The following is a 25,509-nucleotide window of genomic DNA, read 5'->3' as shown; positions in this document are numbered from 1 at the left end:
AGAGAGAGAGAGAGAGAGAGAGAGAGAGAGAGACATACATGGACAGGTACTGTCTTATGGGCTTACAGCACATGCAGCTACATGCCAGCCCTTCTCAGCCCTGTGGCAGATAAAAAAGGACTTGAGCTGGTATGGGGAATAATGCATCAGAGGAATATGACTAGAGCTCCCACTGTCTTTATTGTTAGACAATATTGTTAGACAATATTGTTAGACAATATTGAAGACAGTGGCCAAATTTCAAAATATCATTTCGTCATTAGTAGGGAACTGGGTGTAAGACTTGGCCATTATGGAGAAGACAGATACTGGTATCCAGGCACTTAAATGCCCCCAAAGCCTCTCACTGGGCCAGGAAGAGGCCCGGAAAAGGATCTGGTCTCTTTTAGAGAAGTAGTTCTGGCTCAAGGTTATCATTTATGAAAGCTGAACAGCCCTGGGCTGCATTATGGGAAGCCTACCTCCATCAGAGTCACATATGGCAAGGGTGGGAAGGCAGAGATGGGATGGCGAGGGTGGAGGAGGAAGGCAGGGGTTGGGGGGATGGAAGACTTGGTAAGGATTATTAGTTCTATTTATAAGAGGAAAATGTGGGCTGGAGAGATGGCTCAGTGGTTAAGAGCACTGACTGCTCTTCAGAAGGTCCTGAGTTCAAATCCCAGTAACCACATGGTGGCTCACAAGCATCCATAATGAGATCCGATGCCTTCTTCTGGTGCATCTGAAAATGGCTACAGTGTACTTATTTATAATAATAAATACATTTTTAAAGAAATAAAGAAAATGTAACATGGTTCTAAAATTTCCTCAAAGTGCTTCCTGCCTGTGTGAAGTTCTGACCTTGCAGTCAGCAACAATCAGGGTCAAAGTGCTACCCAGGCAGCTTGCATGGCTAGTCAGAGAGGAACTGCTGAGGAGAGAGTCAGTGTAACTCTTACCCAGCAGGCTGTTCTCACCGGAAACCTTGCTACATTCTTCCCTGCTGTTGAGGTCCAGGATGCTTTCTCTTGAACCAGCTGACTGTGGCATTTTATCTGTGTTAGCCACAGGCCTTTTTCTTTTTCAGAGACAGGGTGTCTCTGTAGCTGAAGTTATCATTGACCTTGTGCCTCGTCTAAACTAAGTGCTGTGACCCAGGCATGCACCACTGGTTCAGCATGGGAATCATTTTAATTGCTTCTTAAGGATTTATTTTTATAGGACTGGGTGTGGTGACACAGGCCTTTAATCCCGGCACTAGGGCAGCAGAAGCAGGTTGGATTTCTGTGAGTTCAAGGCCAGCCTGTTCTACATAGTTCAAGGCTAATCAAAGCTACATAGTGAGACCCTTACTTAAAAATATTATTATTTTTTGTTGTGTGTGTGTGTGTGTGTGTGTGTGTGTGTGTGTGTGAGAGAGAGAGAGAGAGAGAGAGAGAGAGAGAGAGAGAGAGAGAGAGAGAGGTACGTATGTACAAAGGTGCTACCAGTAGCCAGAAGAAAGTGTCAGATTTCCTGGCAGCTGTAAGCAGGAAACTGAACTCTAGTCCTCTGTGAGAGCAGCAATAGTTCTTAGCTGCTGAGTCATTCTCTAACTCTCATTTTAATTCTTACGATTCAAATCTAGCAACAGTGAGAGCTAGAGATTTGTCCTCCTACCACGGTATTCCTTCTTTCTTCTGGGGTTCTTTATACTTTTTCTGGTCTGCTTTCTCCTTAAAATTTTAAAAACTAGGTCTCACCTTGGGGTCTTCAACCATGGTGGAGTATATGATTAAGTTATGGCCAATCACATGCCATCTCTCTGGCCAAAGTAATAGCTTTAGCAAGTCATGTGATCTAAGATGTATGAATGCAAAAATCTTCCCTGGATCATTTTAGCTGAGTTAAGTTGGAAAATTATTTTTTAAAACACTGTTGAAGGCTGCCAGGCAGTGGTGATGCACACCTATTATTCCAGCACTTGGGAGGTAGAGGCAGGGAGGTCTCTGAATTAGATGCTAGGATGGTCTACAGACTCACTTCCAGGATAGCCAGGGATACACAAACAAAAAATAAAAGACCAAACCAAAACACAAAAGTGTTGAAGGCTGGGTGTATAGCCTAGTGATGCTAAGTAAAAGCACGAAGGTCTGGATTCAACCCTAGCACCACAAAAAACAAACCTATACAAAATAAAGGATTTTTTTTTAGCTAGGAAATAGTAAAGATAATGCAGGAATATCCAGCTCCCCAATTTATCCACTAACAACAATTGTGCTAAGGGAAAACTATCATTTCACGCTGGATGCCAACAGCCTGATTTCAAAATAAACCCAAACAGAACTGTAGTGGAGCCCTGAGGACACAATTCTAGCCTCTTACTCCAGCTGAGCCTAAAGTCACTGACACCTCTGGATTTCCATTTCACTGGAGCCTGATTTAAGTGGTTTTCTACATCTTTCAGAAATATTGTATCTGCAAAACAGAAACTTCCTGAAAATGTTTAAGAGAATAAAGCAAAGGGGGAAGTTCCATATATACCAGAATCAGCATTACAGGCCCAGAGAGTCCGGCTCCTGCTATGAGTTTAAATAACATTCAAGCCACTAAGAGAGTAACAAAGATAAATATTCCCAAGCCTAAAGCTATCTGACAAACAAAATGATCAAGATCCAGCCGGGCACTGAATCTCTGACTCTGAGTTATTCTCAAGCAAAGGATGAATAAATGCAGTCCTTGTGAAATTTGTGCACACCATTCTCGGTATGCAATCAACTATTGTTAATATTCTTTGTCCTCCACCACACAATTTGACAGAACAGCATTTACCATTTTGCTTCTCTAGTTCTTGCTTGACATCTTCATACACCTGAGAGAAGAGGTCCTCTTCAGACCTTGTTCCATCCAGGTAAACTGGAAAGTGAGAACAGCAGGTCAAATGTTGACAGGGTTACTAGTAAAGGATGATGCATGGCGTTTCTTTAAAACGCCAATAGCTTTCACGGAAGAACCCAGGACTATGGCTTAAGGAAGGAGGGAGGAAGGGAGGAAGAGAGGGAGGGAGGGGGGAGAGAGGGAGGGGGAGGGAGGGAGGGAAGGAAGGAAGGAGGGAGGGAGGGAGGGAGGGAGAGAAGGAAAAGCAAAGAGGTTCTGTGTTGTATATATGGGACACACTGTGTACCTATTCTGTTGCTTGGAGACACTCCCTCCCAGAGGGAGAAAGGAGGCTTGTAAGACTCTAAAGTAAATGAATTTATTGGCTCGTTGAACTCCTGAGAGTTAGATTCACACGGGCCCTTCTAGAGGTAGCATTAGCAGTAGCAACTGCTGGGGACAGAAGGCTCTCAAATGCCCAGAGCAGCCAGAAGGTTACAGAGGCAGCTGCAGGGACGGTCCCTTTGTGAGGCATCACCATGGAAAGGTAGGCTTTTTGGTGATGCAACTGCTTCTGAGTCACCACATTCCTGTCTGGAACTCCAATAAACTCAGTGGTTCACTGAGTCAGACATGGGATGGCAGCCTTGGTTTGTTCTTGGTGCCTGACTGTCACACAATAGCATGTCAGGAGGCCCAAAGAGGAGCAATTCCCCAACTGGGATCAACTAGGTGCTTTTAAACTGTGTGTCAGCCTAGACTCTTTTTTGTTTTTGTTTTTCAAGACAGGGTTTCTCTGTGTAGCCCTGGCTGTCCTGGAACCCATTCTGTAGACCAGGCTGGCCTCGAACTCAGAAATCCGCCTGCCTCTGGCTCCCCAAGTGCTGGGATTAAAGGTGTGCACCACCACTGCCCGGCGTAAACTGTGTGTCAGTCTAGACTCTTAACATACATTGCTGAGATCAGAAGATACATCTTTTTAATAAAATTTGCACAAACACTTTTGGAGAAAAAGAAGTTACCTGGATTCAAGAAAAAAGGACCCTCTAGTTATAATAAAGCAAGGATAGGGAGGTCTGAAGAGGAAGTGCCTGTTGGGAAGTTTAAGTGGCTTAACAGCAAGGGAAGGGACAGCCTGGAAGATGATGTTTTGGAGAAAGGCTGTGCCCTAATATCTGTTTAGAGCTTATCCCCCAAAGCTGGAAACCATGGACTGGCTCCATTTAAACAGGATGTCTGACTTCTGTTGTGAGAAAACACTCTAACCAAAAACAGCCTGGGGAAGAAAGGGTTTATTTGGCTTATGCTTCGAGATCACAATTCACTGAGGAAAGTCAGGACAGGAACTCAAGGTACCTGTCACAGGAACCATAGAGGAAAGGCGCTCAGGGGCTTGTTCTCTGGCTCTCTCAGTTAGATTTCCTATACATCCCAGGCCCACCTGCCTTGGGTGGCAAGCTCACTATGAATGAGGCCCTCCCACACCAATCACCAGGCAAGACAATCTGTCACAGAAGTGGCCACAGCTGATATACTCTAGGCAATAATTCAATTGAGCCTCCCTCAAAAGACTCTACTGTGAAGTTGACAGCTGACATTAACTAGGACACAGGGCAAGGACAAAGCTAGACTTGCCATTTAGATGGAGGAAGCAAAGGGCAGAAGAGGATGTTTCTCCAATATAGCACAGTAGTAGCTGCTGGTGCAGGCATAACCCAGAAATAGTTCTGAGACGAACTCTGTGCCCTTTCTGCACATATCAGAACAAAGCTGTCTTCCCTGGAGGCCAACAGGCTCCTTTCCCTATGGATGAATCCCCTTTGTTCTGAAAAATATGCCAGGCTGATTCCTCTGCTCCGTCCAAGAGACACATGCCACCGTCTCCACATGAGTACTCTATTCCAGGGATAGTCTCTTAGCCCAGGCCCAAGTACTCACAGTGCCTCTAAATTGACAGATTGTCTCTAAGAGACCTCAATCTAATTTCCTTCAAAACATATATGTAGTCCTTCCTGCCACATCTACAACTCCCCAAAATAACACCTGCTGGTTCCTGGGGTGTCTGTCATCTTTAACACCTTCCCACCCCAGTTCTACTGAGTACTCATGTTCAATACAGCGACCTCTAATTCTACCCTCCAGATCTTAAGAGATCTTACTGAAAAGATGATGTGTCAACCATGACCATGCTTCAAGCCTCTCTGTAGAGAGCTTCCTGATTCCTTTTGGGTATCCTATTGGCATTAGAGGGCCTGGCCCTTGCCTGTATCATCATGATCAGCAGCAGCACATCCTTTCCTTATATTTCTCTACTACAAACACAACAGCCTCTTTCAGGTATTACACGTGCCTTTCTGTTCCTAGGTCTTTTCTAAGTTCTTCCTATGGTGTGGATGACAGTCATTCCCCTTAACTTTGCCCACCTCAGTCCAGCTGAACTCATATGAGTTTGGTTACAAGGAGCTTTCTCAAGGAACTTGGAAGAGGGTAGTCTGCCTGGCACCTAATGTCAGGGCTTACCTGGGGAAAAGTCCTGCTGTAAAGCTCTCACTTTTTATAGTCTTTCGCCTTGACATCGCAGCTGGGGAGAATAGAGACTGGGTCTGCCTCGTTTGCATTCCAATGCCATGGGCAACATTCAGGCACTGATGGGTCAATGAATGATTAATCATTTGGAATCTGACAAGCTTGACAAAAACTGCCAGTTGAAAAAGAAACCAACAAGAACCAGCTGCAGAAAAGGGGAACCCAGAGAGTACCTGAGCACCTCTCTTAAAAACTCCCAAAGAAAAGTGTTTTCCAAGAAATCTTTCCTGTACTTTGATGTAAAAATAAGACACCAAAGGCCTTAAAAGGGAGAAAGGTACTTACCAATGTCCCAGGTGATGGAGTTCATCTCTTGTCTGTGCTTTAGGTACATGGGCCACACGTGGCCATCAAAGTACCCAGGAGGGTCTGGGGGCTCATATACTCTGGTACTGGAAAAACATGCAGAAAACATGATGTTGACACAAGGTTATGATTGACAAAGTAGACAGATCATTGGTCAAGATCTTGTGAAAATCTTTCAGGTTAAATCTAAAGAGGAATTCAGGCTACTTGTTTTAGCCTTGACTGTAGTGAGAAAGGGAGCAAAATGGCTTTAGTTCCAAACCAATCCAAAACATAAGCCTGGAATTCACTACCTCCTGATTATCTTTTCTCTGCCTCTGTGTCTTATCAAAGAATTATGGGATAACTACAAGAAGAAATAAGGAGGAGAGAGATTCTGACCGGCTGGCCTACTCTCCTATCCAACTGGTATTCTCTGCAGCTATTGCAGAACATGTCATGGAGGGTGAGGGGCCAGGAGCTGACAGGATGTCATCCTGTCTTTCCTGTACTTTGATGTGAATGAGAAGTAAAAGGCCTTAAGGGGGAAAGGTACTTACAATCTTCCCAGTGCCGGTGTTCATTTTTGACCTGTGTTTTAGGTACATGCGCCATGTGTGGCCATCTGAGTAGTCTGGGAGGCTGACAGGATGACACTGGCCCTTTTACTTAGAGAAGTTACTGTACACTACCCCATGTGAGGAGCATTTATAGAAAAGTATTTGACTTCAGGGTTAAGAATTTTCAGTAATGGCACTTTTCTTTTTTTCCCTGTCTTTTCACCTTCGGAATAACAATGCACAGAGACAGTCCCCACACATACCTCCTCCTCCTCTTACATTCTTCATATGGAACGGTCAGGAAGTAGCTCCTGTTCCATATGGCATCCAGAGGCCTATGATGACAACATACTCAGGTCACAAGGCTCTTCCTCCTCCACATCAGCATCCCTTTTGCACACTAGCATCTGTCCTCCCTCAACCCCCACGCCCCTCCTCCACCCCCACATTCCTTCAAGTTGGTATTACAGTGGGAAGGCTTACTTATAATTAAAGAGAAGGAAACCTTCAATAATTAAAATGGGAACCCCTTGAGCACTTTCCAAGGCAGCTGGGCCCGCAGAGCTTCCTGGGTTTTCCATCCAACAGGAAACGGCTGACATCATTTTTTCCATGTTAAGTGCTTCAAGCACTGAGGAAAACATAGAATACACGGAATTAATATAGCAAACTTCTTCTGGAGGGCGGGGTTTGGCTATTTGTGATAAGTACCTCCAGGGCTTTGTACATGTATGACATAAGTGCGTTTTACTGATCCTTCAAGGTATCTAATAATAAATACCTTAAATGCTCAATTAAAACACTGATAGAGATATATTTAAGTGGTATGTCTTTGGCATTTTTATTATGGCTGCTATGAACAGAGTGGAGCATGTGCCCTTGTTATATGTTGGAGCATCTTTTGGGCATGTGCCCAGGAGTGGTATAGCTGGGTCTTCAGGCAGAACTATTTCCAATCTTCTGAGGAACCCCCAGACTGATTTCTAGAGTGATTGTATCAGCTTGCAATCCCACCAGCAATGGAGGAGTGTTCCTCTTTCTCCACATCCTCGACAGCATCTGCTGTTACCTGAGTTTTTGATCTTAGCCATTCTGATTGGTGTGAGGTGGAATCTCAGGGATGTTTTCATTTATATTTCCCTGATGATTGAGGATGTTGAATATTTCTTTAAGTGCTTCTCAGCCATTAGAGATTCCTCAGCTGAGAATTCTTTGTTTAGCTCTGCACCCCATATTTTTTTTCAAGATAGGTTTCTCTGTGCACCCCTGGCTGTCCTGGAACTCACTCTGTAGACCAGGCTGGCCTTGAACACAGAAATCCACCTGCCTCTGCCTCCCAAGTGCTAGGATTAAAGGCATGCACCACCACTACCTGGCCTCTGTACCATTTTTAAGTTGGGTTATTTGGTTTTCTGGAGTCTAACTTCTTGAGTTCTTTGTATATTTTGGATATTAGCCCTCTATCAGATGTAGGGCTGGTAAAGATTTTTTTTCTCAATCTGTAGCTTGCCGTTTCGTCCTTTTGACAGTGTCCTTTGCCTTACAGAAGCTTTTCAGTTTTATGAGGTCCCATTTATCAACTGTTGATTTTAGAGCCTGAGCCATTGGTGTTCTGTTCAGGAAAATTTCCCTTATGCTGATGTATTCGAGGCTCTTCCCCACTTTCTCTTCTAGTAGTTTCAGTGCATCTGGTTTTATGTGGAGGTCCTTGATCCACTTGGACTTGAGCTTTGTACAAGGAAATAAAAATGGATCAATTTGCATTCTTCTAATGCAGATCTCCAGTTAGTCAAGCACCATTAGTTGAAAATGCTTTCTTTTTTTTTCATTGTATGGTTTTGGCTTCTTTGTCAATGATCATGTGACTATAGGTGGGTGGGTTTATTTCTGGGTCCTCAATTCTATTCCATTGATCTACCTGTCTAACTTCACTAATTTTGTAGGCAAATGGATGGAACTAGAAAATATCATCCTGAGTGAGGTAACCCAGACCCAAAAGGACATACATGGTATGTACTCACCGATAAGTATGTATTAGCCCAAAAGTTCAGAATGCCCATGATATAACTCATAAATCATATAAAGTTTAACAAGAAGAAAGGCCAAAGTGTGGATGCTTCAATTCCACTTAGAAGGGGGAACAAAATAATCACGGGAGACAGAGGGAGGGAGGAACCTGTGTGGGAGAGGGGAGGGTGAGAGAAAAAGGAGGGGCAGGATCAGGTATGGGAAAAGACAGGAGAGAAGTCCTAAGGGCCAGGAGATTGAATAGAAATATGTAGCAGCAGTGGGTAGGGAACTGCTGGGCGGGGCAACTACTAGAAAGTCCTAGATGCCAGGGATGCAAGATGCCCTCAGGACCCAATGGGGATGACATTAACCGAAATACCCAACAGTAGGGAGATAGAACCTGACGAGACCACCTCTAATAGAAAGACATGGTCCCCAGTTGAGGGATGAAGCCATCTACCCATCTCAAAATCTTTTTTTTTTTTTTTTTTTTTGAGACAGGGTTTCTCTGTGTAGCCTTGGTTGTCCTGGAACTCACTCTGTGGACTAGGCTGGCCTTGAACTCAGAACTCAGAAATCTGCCTGCCTCTACCTCCCAAGTGCTGGGATTAAAGGCATGTGCCACCACCGTCCAGCCATAAAAATCTTTAACCCAGAGTTGCTCCTATCTAAAGGAAATATAGAGACAAAAACCAGAACAGAGACTGAAGGAAAGGCCATTCAGAGATACCCCACCTTGGAATCCATCCCATCTGCAAATACCAAACCTGAAACTACTGCTGATGCCAAGAAGTGCTTGCAGACAGGAGCCTGGTATGGCTGTCTTCTGAGAGGCTCTACCAGCACCTGACTAAGACAGGTGCAGATGCTCACAGTCAACCATTGGACTGAGTCCAGGGACCCCAATGGAAGAATTAGGGGAAGGACTGAAGGAGCTGAAGGGGATTGCCACCCCATAGGAAGAACAACACTATCAACTAACCTGACCCCTCAGAGCTCCCAGAGACTATACCACCAACCAAAGAGTATATGAGTTGGTCCATGGCCCCCATTACATATGTAGCAGAGGACTGCCTTATCTGGCATCAGTGGGAGGGGAGGTGCTTGGTCCTGTGGAGGCTTGTTGCCACTGTGAAGGAGGATGCTAGAGGAGTGAGGTGGGAGTGGGTGGATGGGTGGGTGGAGAATCACCCTTTTAGAGACAAAGGGGAGGGAGGATGCAATGGAGTGGTTCAGAGGGGTGACATGGAAGGGGGACAACATTTGAAATGTAAATAAAGAAAATAACTAATAAAAAAAATGCTTAGTAACCGGGGCTGGCGAGATGGCTCAGCGGGTAAGAGCACTGATTGTTCTTCCGAAGGTCCTGAGTTCGGATCTCAGCAACCACATGGTGGCTCACAACCACCCATAATGAAATCTGACGCCCTTTTCTGGTGCATCTGAAGACAGCTACAGTGAATTACACTGGAGTGAGCAGGGCCTGAGCGAGTGGGGTCAGCAGAGGTTCTGAGCTCAATTCCCAGCAGTCACACATCATCTGTACAGCTACAGTGTACTCATACACATAAAATAAATAAAATAAGCTAAAAAAAAATGCTTAGTAACCAAGTGAATGATTGAAAAGCAAACAAAAGAGAAAAAGAAGAAGAATTTCAAGTGGTTTCAAAAGTCCTTCCTCGCTTTCAGATTCATGGGGTTTTCCCACTCACCCTCTATTTACAGAACTGAGATGAAGCTTGCTCTGATTCGAGCATCTCTGTGCTCTCATCCGCTTCTGTGTCTGGTACCTGTTCTACAGGCACCCAAGTTGCCTCTTGTTCAAGTTGGTTAAATATGATACAGTTAGCAATTTTTTTCTGCTAGTTCTACTAGCTATGAAGTGTGCCCCCCACTTGCAAATTTACATATTGAGGTCGCATATTGGTATCTGAAAATACATGAATGAGGGGCAGGTAATACCTTCTGTGATATGATTGATGTCAGTATAAAAGGCGAACATTTAGATGCGCGCGCGCGCGCACACATACACACACACACACACACACACACAGAGTGAGATGCAAGGTGAGATGGAGGGAGAGATGATTCTGGTAATGCTGCAAAGGCCAGGGTGTGGTACAGAATCGACTGTCTCTTGTGGCCCTGAATAGCAACCAACTTGACCACACCTTCATCCCAGAGCTCAGCTTGCAGAATGGTGGGGGCAGCATCCTTTTGTGGAAGTTGTCCAGTGTCTGCCTTTGCTAACTCACTTTTTTTTTAAAAGATTTATTTTATTTATTTTTTATGTGTATGAGTACACTGTAGCTGTACAGATGGCTGTGAGCCATCATGTGTGTGGCTGCTGGGAATTGAACTCAGGACCTCTGCCAGCCCCATTCGCTCTGGCGTAATTCACTATATAGCTGTCTTCAGACAGCACCAGAAGAGGGCGTCAGATTTCATTACGGGTGGTTGTGAGCCACTGGGATTCGAACTCAGGACCTGGGGAAGAGCAGTCAGTGCTCTTACCCGCTGAGCCATCTCACCAGCCCAGCTAACTCACTTTTATAAACTGTCCTTTCAGTGGTTACTGAGATGTTGAGTCTCTCTGGACTCACTTTACATTGCCACATTTATCTGAAAAGTTTGATTTTTTTTTTTTCCATCTAAGGATAGCTTCCCAGGTGTAGGATATATGAGCTCATGGCTAGAACATCTCAAGGCATTTGAGAGACATATGTGTGTTAGTCTGTAACTTCATGCAATGTGCACAGGGCGATTGCTCTGCAGTGACCATGCCCTTGGGTCATTATCCTGCTATTAAAATTCTTTGTTTTCTTCAGAACTGGAGGAAAAGTGATTTGCAATTATTTGAAGTATATAGGCTCACCGGCTTATTTTTTCGAAGAGCTTATTCGCATTCTTCTAGCATTTTTTTTCTTATTGAAGTATTAATTTTTTATTAGCAGCTTATGAGAACTCCGCAATGAATATGAACATATAATGCTTTGAGACTGTTGACATGGTTTTTCATTCTTTATAAAATGTTTTCTAACTTTTAGAGTAAGGGAAGAGAAGGAACAATGAATTGAAGTTGAAATGACAGAGAACAGCAAGGAACAGATGTGGTCTGACAACTGCTATTTGTAAGAACTGGCACACAATACTGAGTCTTCAGACCCTCAGAGTTAAAGATAAAGAGCCTGACATTATAGGAGAGTCCCCTCTGTTGGTCTGCACACATACTAAGGATAGCTGTTGAATGGAAGGGTAAGAGTGCAAACTCTATTGTGCTAGTATCTACAGGAAAAGAAATGCTTTCTGGCTGACTTTAATTCTTTGGCTTCCAAACAGAATTAGCCTAGGTCAAGAGAATGAAGTGAGTCTAAAATACATTTCAAGATTTTCTAAGTAGTAAAACAAACACACAAGCTTCTAGGGGCTTGGCAAGCTATCAGGGCAGGAAGCTGGATCGTGAAAGCTTAGTATGATGTAGATGAATGTTCTCGTGGGTGAGGGTCAAAGTATTCAGCATGGCTAGCCACATCTGTCCGAGTCAGGAACAGACAGACAGATGGCAAGCCTACTGTACCCTAGCTTCTGGAAAAACATCTATCATTCCAGTTTTGAGTTTGAAATATAAATCTGTGGGAAATGTTCTAGTTACTTAAATAGCTGAGCAAAGATTAAAAATCTACAGAGGCAGGCTTAAAGTATAGTAATCTTTAAACATGCAGAGCTTAAATTATCTCTGTGTGTGTGTGTCTGTGGGCAAGCGTGTATGATGTGTTAGGGTGTGTGTGTGTGTGATTGTGTGTGTAGGCAGGTATGTATAATGTGTTAGGATATGTGTGGGGGGCATGAGTGTATGATGTGTTTGTGTGTGTGTGTGTGTGTGTGTGAGTGCATGTGGGGGGGCAGGCACATATAATGTGTTACGGTGTGTGTGTGTGTGTGTGTACATGTGTGTGGGGGGGCACATGTGTATTATGTGTTAGAGTGTGTGTGGGGGGGCACGTGTATATATATAATGTGTTAGGGTGTGTGTGTGTGTGGGCACGTGTGTATAATGTGTTACGGTGTGTGCGTGTGTATGTGTGGGCACGTGTATATAATGTTAGGCTGTGCGTGTGCATGGCCACAGCATACTTGTGGAGACCAGGGGGTAACTTTGTGGAGGCAGTGTCTCCTTCCGCCTTTCCAAAGGTTCTAGGAACTCAAATTCAGGTCGTCAGGCTTGCATGACAAATGCTTTTATCCATGGGGCCTTCTTGCCCTCCCTATTTAAACATTTAACATTATGTTAGCAGAGAGAGAAGTTGTTTGGGTTTGAAAAAGAAAATGAATATAACCTCATAATATTCAACATGTGACTGTACTTACCATCATACTGTAAAAAGCCATTTTCATCTATGTCTATTTCAGACTCTGGCTGGAAAAAAAATTAAAAAAAAAATCCATCAAAACGGTATGGAGGACAAAAATGGTGCAATTATACAATTAAAAAGATAGGCATTTAAAAAAAGTGTTTTGGAAAACAAGGAACAAGCTCAAAGGTGGTCACTGACAGATGGTGCCATCTAGTGGGCAGGTAACACTATGGCACCCAGTTTACTCTGCAAAAAGCTTTTTAAATTAACTTTGTCGAGAAACCTTTTTTCTTTTGGTGTGTTCAATAAGTTATTCAAGAAGCTTCATAGATACCTTGAAGAAGTCGTCCTGAGATATTACGCTGCAATTGGGAAGGTGTTTCTGCAAGTTCTTCGCCAGTGTTGTCTTCCCTCCATTTGTCACGCTGAGCCAAGAAAAGTAAGTCACGAGGTCCAAGAAGACGTTAGAGAACATGGAACATTCTTAAACGATGTTTTAAAAAAGTATATTTAAAACAATATTTCCTGCTTGGGGGAACCGCTCATTTCCACAGATCACGTTTTGCTTTGCAGGTGAAATCACAGGTTTGAGAGCTATACCTCGTCCTCACAGTAAGAGAAGCGAAGGACGGAGAGAGGTCAGTGAACTGGATACCAAAACTTCAAAATACGGACACTGTCCAGAAGCAGTCGTGTTTTGACTGTCGAAATAGCTCCAGGTTAAATATGTGCACCAGAGAACATCCTGTCTCACCTTTCTGCAGGCCTATAGAACTGCCCATGGTCACAGTGATTGTTTCAATCACATAGGAAAAAGGAGGAATGGCTTATTAGAAGCCCGGCTCCCCTTGAACCCACATTTTCTGTGCCATGCCTCTCCCTCCCCTGCACCTTCTCTGTGACTGGACCCAGGTGGAGGCCCAATGTTACTGTTCCCCTCAGGGCAGTGTTTGTTGCCTCTGGCTAGACTGTGACATCTGGAGCTACAGGTGTCTGAGGAACTTGCATGTCCTGTTTCCTGCTCTCCTGCAAGGGAGAGGCATCTCTCTAGTTAATCTTTCTCTTCTCTTTGGGTTTTTCTTCTGAAACAGTCGTCATGCTGTCCATATTGACCCACCTGTGTAGCTAGCCCAGGCTGCCCGAGAACTTACAGCAAACCTTGGTTTGGGACCTCCTGAGTATTGAGATTACAGTTATTAGTCACCATGCCTGGTTTATGCTCTCATCTTTTTTTTTTTTTTCAAAGAGGTGATTAGCTCAGGGCTCAGTCACGTGCAAAGGGTCTCTGAAAGAATTCAGGGCCATTGTGAAGCTGAAAGAGATTGCATCACCTTCACTCAGTTCTAACAGGATATCAGCAGCTTCTTTTACTATATGTAATAAACTACAGTTGTGACAGTGCTTTGACTTGGACATCTACAAGAACTGCACGCTGAGCTCGAAGTGGGCAGCTGAAGTAGCACCGATGCTTGTTATTGTTTCAAACTTACATACGCTGTTTACCACACTGCAGTGACCTCCCACAAGCTCACAGATTTGCTTGCAAAGGCTTTATGGCTGAATAGTAATGAGTTGATCTTCTTTGATATCCTGCATTTTATTTTGTGCATTTTAAAGTCACCCTGAACAGAGATCAAGATTTCACCGCACACCAAATGTTCTTAGCCTAGAAGGTCTGACCGTACATCTATTGGCAAGAACCTGTGATTGGTTCTGGCTGAGATCAACACCACAATGTTTATTATCTAGAGAGGGAGACATTCATTAAAAGCACTTGTTGTGAGGCATGTGGCTTTAATTCTGGCACTCAGGAGCCAGAGGCAGGTGAATCTTTTGTGAGTTTAAAGCCACCCTGGTCTACACAGTGAGTTCCAGGCCAGCAAGGGCTACATAGTAAGACCCTGACAATGTTTAAAACAAAAAAGAAATCACAAACCACCAAAAAGATCCATCCTACCAAACAATAAAAAACAACAAAACCCAAAGAAGGCTTACTGTATATAAACTATCATGTAAATACCGTATTATATCTGTGAAGTAGAAGATATTCATTAATAGGGCTGTCCATTTTACCTTACAATACACATGTACGTAGGGCATGGGGGTGTTATTTTATATTCTGAGAACCTTCTATTCTTTAACAAAAATGTGACCTTTTCTTCTTTAAGAAAAATGTCTATAGACCATGCCGGAAGTTTATATTCAAGAGGCCAAGCTTTTGTTTAAAAGGATATATAACTTTGCTATGGTCTGAGCAATCTGGCAAGAAAATATGTCACTTCTTACACTTATTCTTTAAGGCCATATAATTGAATCAGCAATAAATAGAGCCCTTCCCATTGACTCAGCAGAAACCACAGAGAGGGAAGCACTTTTTGTAGGAATCCTGCCTGAACGTACAGACTGGGAAAGAGTTTCATCACAGAGCACAGAGCCTGTAATCCATACTTGGAATGTAACCATCCCAGGGTCAGAAGATGCCTCGGGACCTCTCCTTTCCCTTCAGCAAGCTCATAACTTCCCTTGCACAAGCTCTCCCTGCCCCAGGGAAGAGCTCCGAGCCTGATTAGGATCTGAGGGAGAGAACAGTGGGCAGCTTCACAATGCATTTCCCCTCCTTATTTACAAGTAAATGCATAGAGCGCCTGTATTTCACAATTGAGCATCTCCCTCAAATTACATTTTTAGTATTTCAAAAATTTTGTCAGTGAGACACATGTGAGGAATGACAGACCCAATGTGGCAGCAAGACAAATAGTATCTTTCCGATAGCTGTTGATGTCACATTTGCACATCAGCCTCTGGTGCCACAGGTCAGGTGACCACACAGTTTGGAATGCTTGTGACAGTAGGACTCGTGGATTCTATCACACCAGATTTTAGCCTAGCCAAATAGCACACCTGGCTACCCTAAGGGTGGGGGAAGAGGACTGGATGTAAGGAAGTCTGTATTCCTCAAGTCAAAAGCTGGCCATTGAAAACATGAGAGAGTGGGTTCTTTTCCTTACACCATGACAGAACACCCACATAAGAAATGATAATCACCCTCAGCCAAAGGAATGACCAATCAGGCCTCATCTCCAGTGTCAGCTCCAGAAAACAAATGGAAATACTGCTGACCCCACCTCTGCCTTCCCTGGGGAACCCTGGCCCTTCTCACAAGCAGCACTCTGCTTAGGACTTGGGACTTCCCACAGCTTTCTCTACCATGTCCACTTGAAAAACCATCTGGACATCTGGACTCTCTCATCCAGCTGTTTATAGAGGAAATACTCACCCACCAATTCCAATGACAAATGTCTTCATAATTGACTTTGGGAATCACACCTTCCTAATATATCCTAAAATATATAAAAATAAAATAAGTTCAGTATATTTAGTAACCTACAATTAGTCCCTAGAAGAAGTAACAAATTATAGGGAGGGGGGATTAGTGGTTTCAACCCTACATTACCCACACTGCCTGGTGTTGCTGCTGGCAATCGCCGATGTTTTCTTAGGGTCTGTTAACTAAGGTTATGCCTGTGTGAACCATTTTCTTGGGTCACCTTGTGTTAGGTATTCTTAGTTATCACCTTGACTACATCTAGAATGAACCAAAACTAAAGGAACTGAGTACACACTTGGAGGGACTTTTTAATCATTCGAAGTGGGAAGCCTCTCATTGTTAGGGTTTTATTGCTGTGAACAGACACCATGACCAAGGCAATTCTTATACTGGACAACATTTAATTGGGGCTGGCTTACAGGTTCAGAGGTTCAGTCTATTATCATCAAGGCACCATCCAGGCAGGCATGGTGCAGGAGAACCTGAGAGTTCTACATCTTCATCTGAATGCTGCTAGGGGAAGGCTCACTCCAGGCAGCTAGCACTAGGGTCTTAAAGGCCACATCCACAGTGACACTCCTCCTCCAACAAGGCCACACCTCCTCATAGTGCCACTCCGTGGCCCAAGCATATACAAACCATCACTTTTAATCTGAATTACTTGATGACCTGAGTTCTGAGGTGGGAAGAAACACCTTATGTTGGCGGCCTATATAATGACCATGGAAGAAGGAAGCCTGCTCTCTTGGCCTGCTTGCTCTCACTCTTGCTAGCAAGTCCTTTCCATCACTGGCACTAGAACTTACTACTTTTGGGATTCTGGCATATACTGAAGACCAGATGAGATCGCCAACCTCATGGGCTGAGCAACTACGGAATTCTTGAAACCACTCTAATACATCTCATACACACACACACATACACACACACACACACACACACCTTCCTGTAAGTTCTGTTCCTTTAGAGAACTCTGACTAATATATCTCTTTATATTGCCCTTCCTACTTTCTAAGTAATAGAAGGTACAGCTGCCAGTGGAAGAAGCAAACAAAAGTTAGTCTCTCATTCTCCTCTCCTCTCCATCTCCCTCCCCGCCCCCACCTTTCTGAAAAGCTTACACTGGTGCAGTATAAATTCTCAAGTTTTGCAGAAGTGCAAATGCCCAGATTGGAATGCCACATCCGGTTCTAGAAAGCCGGACAGGAAACTAGATCAATTAAGTGAACGTCACCCTGTCGCCAGGACAGGCTATGAAGCACTTTATTATCAAGACCACAGAAAGGATGGTACACGTATGCTAGCTTGTCAGGCTCGGATGGATAATCTGTGTCATTCTTATTGATGTATTCCTGAAGGGTCATGCATTTGCTGCGTACAGTTAATGGAAAGTACTGGTCCCCCTTCCTACTTGACATATGTGTGCATACACTTCAAGATACTGCTTCAGTTACATAGGATGAAGTAATGTCTGTGGCTGTGACACTACACTTGAAGGGTTTGTCTGTGTGGGAACTCTAGCAATTCAGAGAGGAGAAATGAGGTGGAAGAACCTTATTATAACATCCCTTGGGTAAGGGGTGGAAACTACCATAGCCAAACACAAGGAAATGGAAGGCTGTGTTTTTCTTTCAAATCAAAGAAAGCATCATCACCCCCCCCCACCCCCATCAGCCTGATGACTTGAGTTACTTGCTGCTGCTGCTGGTACTACTACTATTACCGCTCCTCCTCCTCCTCCTCCTCCTCCTCCTCCTCCTACTACTACTACTACTACTACTACTACTACTAGAGTTACTTGATGACCTGAGTTCAATCCCCAAAACTGACATGGAAGGAGAGAACCAACTCTTTTGAGTAGTCCTCTGATCTCTACACACATGCATGACATTCCTGTGTCCACATGCACACTAAATAAGTAAGTGGAAAGTTTTAAAATTCAAGCAACCAAATAACCTGGAACTGTCCAAAGCAATGTTTGGGGGAATTCTGGACCTATCTCACCAGGAACCGGCAGGTAATGTGAGAAAGGGTGGAGAACTGGGAGGCTGGGGCCAGGCTGAGTAGCCAGTGGAGCAGTGAGCAGCTTACTAATTCGCAGAGTTGTCCATTTCAAAAACCGTGTTGGGTGCACAAGGCAATTCACTCCAGGTTCAGAAGGGCACCAGCCATGTCTGTATCATTCTACTTCATTATGTATTAGATCCTCTTTAAATATGGTTTCAAAACCAAATGCTGAACAAACTGCAATCTAGAGTTGCCATGCTTCATATATGTGCTAGAGGGTTTTGTTTCATTGTTTTAAAGGCCTTTCATGTGGCTCAGCCTGGCCTTCAAGTATCTATGTAGTGGAAGATGAACAATCTGATACTGCACCTCTGGTCTCCACTCTCTGCCACTCCACGGGTGGGATTCCAGGTGTGTGTCTGCACACTTGGCCTTGCAGCAGAGGATGTTGTGAGGCACATACAAGGCGGAGCCAAGATAAACCGTACATCTTCTGATGTCTCTGGAGAGACAATCTTTTGAACTTTTCAGAGTCTCGAAGTCAGGGTACCCTGTTGCCTTGAATCCTGCGTGATGTTTATGCAGTGCCTTCTCCTCAACAGCTAGTATCATTTCCACAGAGAGGGAGAAGAACAAACTGGGAGATATGTGACTTGAATGAGTCATTTATCTTCTTCAAATCTATTTATCATTATTATTTGTTAATATTATTTATATGCTGAGACAGAATCTCACTATGCAGCCCAGGTTGGTCAGTAACTTGCCACACAGCCCAGGCTGCACGTGTGGCAAAGTCACCTTCCTTTAAGGACTGGGATCATAGGCAAGCATCCCTAGGACGGGCTCATACACAGAATTTTTAAAAATATCTTTGATGTGATCTCAGTGAAACGCTGAATTTTCTTCACAGTTGACTTATGTTTATATTTGATCTATTCCACTTCTGAACATGGCTCACTTTGAATTCTAAAGCACAGAATGATTCCCAGGGGCATGGGAAGAGTCAGCAGTCGGGAAGGAGACAGGAACCCCACCGCCAACTCTGAGGCATGCAAGAGCAAACACATGTGCTCTTCAGATGAGCTCAAGGCCCATGCTTTCAGGACCTCAGTGTGGTTCATTCTACAGTTATCTGGATACTCTCCCATGAACAGGACTAATTTCAACTTTGATCTCTTTTGGTAGGCAGAATTCCCCCACAGGCAGAGTTCCTGGTAAGCAAGGCCTGGGGGCATAGCCATGGCAAAGTTTTCTGTAATCTTTGCCCCTTGAAGTTTCACTAACTTTTCGTTTTTAAATTAACCTTCAATAGATAAGTTGACATTCCATTTTGTGGAGGTTCTTTTTAAAAGTTGCTTTATTTTGTTTGTATCTATGTTGTATGCATGTGTGTGTGGGGGCAGGTGCACGCCATGGTTCACCACTGAACACATGTTCAGGTCAAAGGTCTTCTGGGAGTTCTCTTTCCACCATGTGGGTGCTGGAGATTGAACTCTGGTCATCAGGTTTGGCAGCAGGGGCAGTTGAACCATTGTGCCCACACTGTAGTTTCTTACATAACCAGTATCTTCATTTTTATTTCTCCTAATATACAATAGCATATAATACTGACTGTGACATTGTGAGTTTACTTAGTGTGAACACAAACTCTCATGTTGGGCAACTTGTGTAAAGTACCAGCCAGTAGTATAGTTTTGGCTTTGTGGGCAACTATTCAACTCTGAAGTTGTAATAAGAAAGAGGTCACAGACAACGCATAAGCAAACAAACTTGGTGTGCTCTAATAAAATTTTACAAACATGGAAATCTAAGTTTCCTCTAATTTCCGTGTGCTACATTCCACAAAATACCTTGCTTTTGTCTCAGCTATTTAAAACGCCAAAAGCATTAGTTAGAAGCCTTTATAAAAGCCAGGTAGCAAGTGGGTTGGAGTTTGTTAAACACATGCTGCAGAAAGGCCATCCTGTCCCGAAGGGGATCAAGACCCGATTCTCCAGCCGGCAAACAAACCTGTGGTCTCCTACAGCTGGCAGTGGCTAGTTGCTTTTTAGGAACTTGAGTCCCAACGCGGTTTCCCTAGACGCAAGCAGGTTCCGGGTACAGCGCAGGAGACTCTGGAAGGTTCTCAGGTCTCGGCGTGTGTACGCAGCAGGCAGTGAGTACTCACCGAAGCTGGTTCGAATCCTCCCCAGCAGGGCCCCCCGAGCAGGCTGGCAAGAGGGTTTCAAGCACACCACTGCCCGTTGCTCACCTGGGCAGCGCAAACCCACTGCGCTTTCATAGCCTCCCCTTAAGCAGGGCCTGGGGGCGTGGCTACAGTAAGGCTCCTCCCCAGAGAGAAAGGCGGGGCTCCGGGGTTCCGGAGCAGGCTGGACCTCTGAGGCTCGGCCGGGCTCCCCGCCGCGGCCAATCAGCAGCGGGCGAGGCGCGGCCACTTCCTGGTGGGAAGGCCAGGCTGTCTGCGGCGCTCGCTGGTCCGAGTGTCCCGCATCGGGTTGCGCGCGGGTCCGGAGCGGCCGCGGCCAGCGCAGGCTTGGCGCCCAGTTCCCGGTCTGCGTGTGGGGCTCCCGCGGCTGAGCCTGGCCGCTCCGTGTAGCGCCATGTCCAAGCCACCTCCCAAACCGGTCAAACCAGGTAAGAGTTGTGTGCGCTGCGCGCGTGCGGGTCTCCGGGCTGCGGGACCCCTCGCCGGGGTTCCCGAGGAGCGCCCTCGGACTCTCTCCACCCTGCTCTCCAGGACGTCCTAGCGGTGTGGTGGCAGCACCTAGGTCGCGGCCACTTCCTCTTATTTCGGCGTGTCGCTGTCAAGTTGGAGTTCTTGACCGGCAGGCGAACGGGAAGTGCGCTGCGGCTGGGTGGGGTTTGCGCCCGCCCGCTGCGGGGCCCGGACTGGAGCGGGCCGGGGACCCGAGGTCTCCCGGAGCTTTGGAGAGCTGCACGGACGCTGCCAGCCGGACAGCCCGGCTGCCACCCTCCCGGCTCCTAGCTTTAGGCAGTGTCGCTCTATCCTGCATCCTAGTGTTTTGCTTAGGGTGACTCTCGAGAACTAAACTGGAGTACGAAGTTCCTCAAAGCAGTTTTCTTGACCATTCTTCCTGGTTCACTTTTAAAACTTTGTTCTTAGAGTGTGTTTTTGTGATGTGGAGAAACGAGAGAATTTAAAGGGACTGTTATATTTCAGCTCGGCTAAATAAACTCGTGGGAACTTTGATTTGGATAGGGAATTAACAAGAATGGTAGAAAAATGGGAGATGAATGTTTGACGAATTTCCAGCCCTCTTTTCCAATCTCCTGCAGCTTTGGTATTACAAAGGCTGAAAGCCATTTACATCAACCCTTATAGCCACTTACGCTGCTTCAGTGATTTTTTTTCCCCCTTGAGGTTGTTTTTTTGTTTGTTTGTTTGTTTTTTGTTTTATTAAAGTGACAGTCACTTAACTTCAATTCTTATCCAGGTTTCTTCTTTTGTGGCAGTATCAAGCCCCTGACTTTGAAAATAATGCACACACATTTGTGAGATAGGCATTCTCTGTCGACGTGAATTTTGCAGAGCCGGACTTTGAAGGAAATGGCTCTGACTGGCTTTGGCCTGAGCAGAGGCTGGGCAGAGGCTGGGCGGTGCTGGTTGAGGCTGCCTTCATTGTGAAATCTGAGACGTTTGCAATTTGCAATTTAGATGCGGATGTAGAGGTGGCAGTTTTGTAAACTCAAAAGTAAGTTGGTACCTCGAAGGTCCAACTAAGCTGAATTCGTTGATGGCTAAACAAAGCTCTTGATTTTGAAGAATGTGTTGAAAATCAGGTCGTGAGGTTTTTCATTCCTCCAGACACAGTCAAAATGAAGTCAGTGTTGAGTCTGTGAGTGCTGGCAGGAGCCTGCCTTTGTGTACGTGATTGTGAGCTTGTGAGTTCTTGCACCCTTGGGTGTGGTTTAGGACTCAGCCTGTTACTAAGTCCAGATTTGCTCTGGGAACTAGTTTTATTGTTTACATCTCTGCCTTTTCCTCTCCAGCAAATCAGAAAACACATGGCTAAACATTTTTACTATTTAGAGAGAACTCTGACTTCACTGGGATTTATAAGTGAGGCCCAAACATAAATAGAGTTGCCATGAAAGTCAGTTTATTTACCTAGTAATGGACAATGAGAAATATTAGTGTCCGTGGGACTTAAAGCTATGTGCCGAGTTACCTGAAAACAGAAAGCTTTATTATCATACTGTCCCATATGTACTGTGTGCTAGACGCTGGTCTAGTCACCCATACATGTTTGAATTCATTCACTTCTTCTCTGTAACCCTCCCAGGTCAGTACCTTTTTTTATTCCCATTGTCCAGAGGCAGTAAGGCTCAGCAGGTTAACTCATCTAGTATCAGCAATGGGTAGTGATGTGTGGATCATAGAGGAGTGCAGCTCAGATGTTTGACTCTGGGACTTGTGCTGTGCCCCTGTGTGAGGAGCCCTGAATATTTTACAACTGGATAGGAATCTGAAAGAACCAGGTTTCTGGCCCTGCTTAGGGTGCAGCAGCTGCACCGAGCTTTCTCCCCTTGGACTCTAGGCAAGTCCAAAGAAGCCCTGCATTCATGAGAACACATTTAAGTTTTAATTTGTCATTCATTGCTTTGTTTACACCCTCTCTCTTCTCCAAAATATTTCTAAACATTCAAATTATCAGAGAGAGAGAGTTGGGGTGGGGTGGGGAGAAGAAAAAGGCTTGGGTCAGAGAGGGAAAAATAGTAAGAAAGGAGAAGAAAAGTAAGCTGTTAAGTATATATGTAAGTCATAGGCTCCTGTAAAGTTACCAAAAAGGGGCAGTCCTGTGATTCTCAGCTTCATGCAGACAGGTGAGAGACCAACGGTAAGGCCTGCAGTGCTCAAGAAATTAACATGTGCTACTTCTTCTGGGGAATAGTTCCTTTAATGGCACTGAGATCTGAGACACAAATTCCCACAGATTCTCTTCCCGTGTGGGACAGGTTTTCTGTAGCAGTGGAGTAAGACAACATGGCTCCTAATTAAATGGGCAACACCGAGGAAGACCGGAGCCAGATGTAAGGGGCAGAGAGGGGCAGAGGACTTACTGTTAGAGTCTAGAGGCATGTCTTACGTATTTTTTCTGTTGTGATTTAAAAGATTAAGGATTTCATTTGGCCCACAGTGCATGAGTGTAGTCTACCACAGCAGGAAACTCCTGGACACAGCAAGCCACGTGACATCTACAGTCCAGAAGAGAGAAGGATGTCTACTCCCACTCAGATGGCATTCTCCTTTTTTATCTGGGATGGAGTACTCAAACCAGGATGCTGCTGCCCTGGTTCAGGATCAGTGTTCACAACTCAGTTAACCTAATCAAGGCCATCCCTCCAGGCCTTCTTAAAGGCTGCCTTCCTCTAGATGATCCTCATGGGTGACTCTGGAAGCTTGTCCCCTGTGTGGCTCCATAGCCTATGTCAGTCTGAAGCATCACAAATAGCAAGGGACCTTAAACAAAGTTAATGCATCTTCCAGGCTAAGCAGCCTGTACCCAATGAGAGCCATTGGTCGGAGGAGGCAGCCCAGGCAAATTCTGGTAGATCTTGAAAGGAGAGACCTCCTTCCTCCCTCCTCTCATTTTCCCCCATGAGGGTTGGGGGAGAAGGGAAGCATTCGGTTTCCCTATCTTTTTTTTCTTTTCTGCTTTCTTTTCCCCGTTGCTTCTATCTGTTTCCTTTTGAGATAGAGTCTCAGGGTCTAGCCCTGGCTGGTCTGGAACTTACTGTGTAGACCAGGATTGCCTGGATGGAATACACTGAGCTCAGTCTGCCTCTGCCTCCTGGGTGCAGAGATCAAAGGCTTTCGCAACCCTCCTCAGTGTCTGGTTTAGACATTTCTTAATATAGCTTGTATGTTAGGCCTTGCACTGGGCTCTGGGAGTTCCCAGGAACTGTAAGACAAAGCTTCATCCTTACTTGCTTAGTCCTAACTTAGTTTATGTATCTACAATTAGATGTCTGATTATACTCATTTAATTGTTTAATCTTGTAATTAAAAAAAAAGAAAAAGAAAAAACAACAAAATATGAATAGTGGTACATGTCTGTAGTCCTAGCTTTCAAGAGGCTGAAGAGGAACCTGGTTATTCAGCATGCAGCACCTACCTCAAAAAAACCAAAACATAAATAATAAAACATACATTCTGTTTTAGACTGTTGACAAATAATCACTGTTTAGATGAATAAACTCAGTTTTTTTCTGCAGATCAGTTTTTATTACAAAAAGAAGATAGAAGCAGTTCTCTTCAGAATGCCGTCCACATGTCAGATTGAGTTGTCTTGCTGTGGGCTGCGATTTGTTTCCATTCTTTTTCACCTGTAATTTGCTTGAAACATCATTTCAATCACAGTTTGTGCCTTGTGTGGTATTTTATCTTTTATGGGGTCACTTTTGGCCCCTGAAGGTTTGTCCCTGAAACTCTCTGCTACTCATTAGATATGCCATGGAGGCTCAGTCTTCACTACATGGGCCATCCTGCCCTTCAGATCCCTACAGACTCTCAGTTCGTCTAGAGAGCTTTTATGTAGTTTTCAGCCACCCTTGCACTGCAAGGAGAGTGACTCTACCCAGCTGGTCAGTGTACAGAAGAGAATTTTGTTCTCATAGACACCCTTTGAGAAATTCGATGGGCTGACCATGGGATAATGAATGTCATGCCAACTTTGCTGCCATCTTGGATAGATTTGGTAACAGTCCAACTGTAGTTGGAACCCTGATGTCTGACCTTGGCCATCTCCTTCAAATGGCATATTGATTTTGGTGGCAAAAGAAGAGCAACATCAATATTTCATGTGATGTGTGAAAATAAATCCATGGAACTTAGGAGAAACTGACCAGGCCCCTGGGTTCTTTTGTCATTCACAGTAAAAAAAACCGTAAAAAGCGTTTCGCTGCTTGTGTGCTCTTTAACAAAACTTGAGAGGAAGAGTTTCTCTCTAAACAGGTCTCAACTATTATGTAATCCATCCCTGCATAAATAATGAACCACTGGTGAGAGCTGTGGTCGCTTGGCTTTCAGATGTACTGTGGCGGCTGGTTTCTCTTATAAATGTGATGTGTTTACACCCAGTGGCTGTGTAAAGTCAGAGGGAAAACATTTTGAAAACTCCTTGGATGGTGATGTCAGTGATGGGGAAAATTAACATTTTTCTGGCTGCCTCTGTCAGGAGGGGAGCAAACACCTCTGTCTCCTGTATTCATTCTGACTTCCCTGTGAAGTAGGCCCCTATATCCTTGTTGAAGGCTGTTGCTTGGAAATAGAGCTCAGGCTTTAACTTGGACATGTGGCTTCAGTGTGTGTGTGTGTGTGCGCGTGATAGTGCAGCTGTGGAGGCCAGAATGCAGCTTGCAGGGGTCTGTTCCCTCTTCTACCATATGGATCCCAGAAATCAAATCCAGCTTGTTTGAGGTACCTTGACTGCAGGTACCTCAACCTACTAAACCATCTTTCTGGCTCAAATTAGAGGAATTTGGAGAAAAATGTACCATGAGAGCCTGTTTTTTTTTTTTT

At 44.6% G+C, this 25,509-nt stretch overlaps 2 protein-coding genes across 8 annotated transcripts in view; one reads left to right on the top strand and one right to left on the bottom strand.

Moving 5' to 3' along the window:
• Positions 1-20,468, bottom strand: part of Nmrk1 (nicotinamide riboside kinase 1) — a 25,816-nt gene extending 5,348 nt beyond the window's left edge. For 4 of the 7 annotated variants that reach the window (XR_004123526.1, XM_031389880.1, XM_031389882.1 and 1 more), the window contains exons 1-8: positions 20,134-20,468; positions 15,909-15,972; positions 12,966-13,056; positions 12,645-12,693; positions 6,750-6,897; positions 6,530-6,601; positions 5,707-5,813; positions 2,791-2,874 (exon numbers count right to left, since the gene is read on the bottom strand). Coding sequence is in view for 6 of the 7 variants with exons in the window: in XM_031389880.1 (XP_031245740.1) it covers positions 2,791-2,874; positions 5,707-5,813; positions 6,530-6,601; positions 6,750-6,897; positions 12,645-12,693; positions 12,966-13,056; positions 15,909-15,937 (580 nt within the window). In the remaining variant the exon portion in view is untranslated. Of the gene's footprint in view, positions 1-2,790; positions 2,875-5,706; positions 5,814-6,529; positions 6,602-6,749; positions 6,898-12,644; positions 12,694-12,965; positions 13,057-15,908; positions 15,973-19,976 lie in introns of all 7 variants that reach the window. The other 3 variants (XM_031389884.1, XM_031389885.1, XM_031389881.1) reach the window with 2 other exon arrangements.
• Ostf1 (osteoclast stimulating factor 1) overlaps positions 20,400-25,509 on the top strand; it is a 54,096-nt gene continuing 48,986 nt past the window's right edge. Inside the window, exon 1 of the mRNA XM_031389879.1 lies at positions 20,400-20,600. Coding sequence (XP_031245739.1) covers positions 20,567-20,600 — 34 coding nt within the window. The 5' untranslated portion in view covers positions 20,400-20,566. The remainder of the gene's footprint in view (positions 20,601-25,509) is intronic.

Source organism: Mastomys coucha, unplaced genomic scaffold (assembly GCF_008632895.1).
Source record: "Mastomys coucha isolate ucsf_1 unplaced genomic scaffold, UCSF_Mcou_1 pScaffold21, whole genome shotgun sequence".
NCBI classification, from domain to species: Eukaryota; Metazoa; Chordata; class Mammalia; order Rodentia; family Muridae; genus Mastomys; species Mastomys coucha.
Note: the sequence above shows the minus strand (reverse complement) of the source record. Positions and strands in the feature narration are given on the sequence as shown.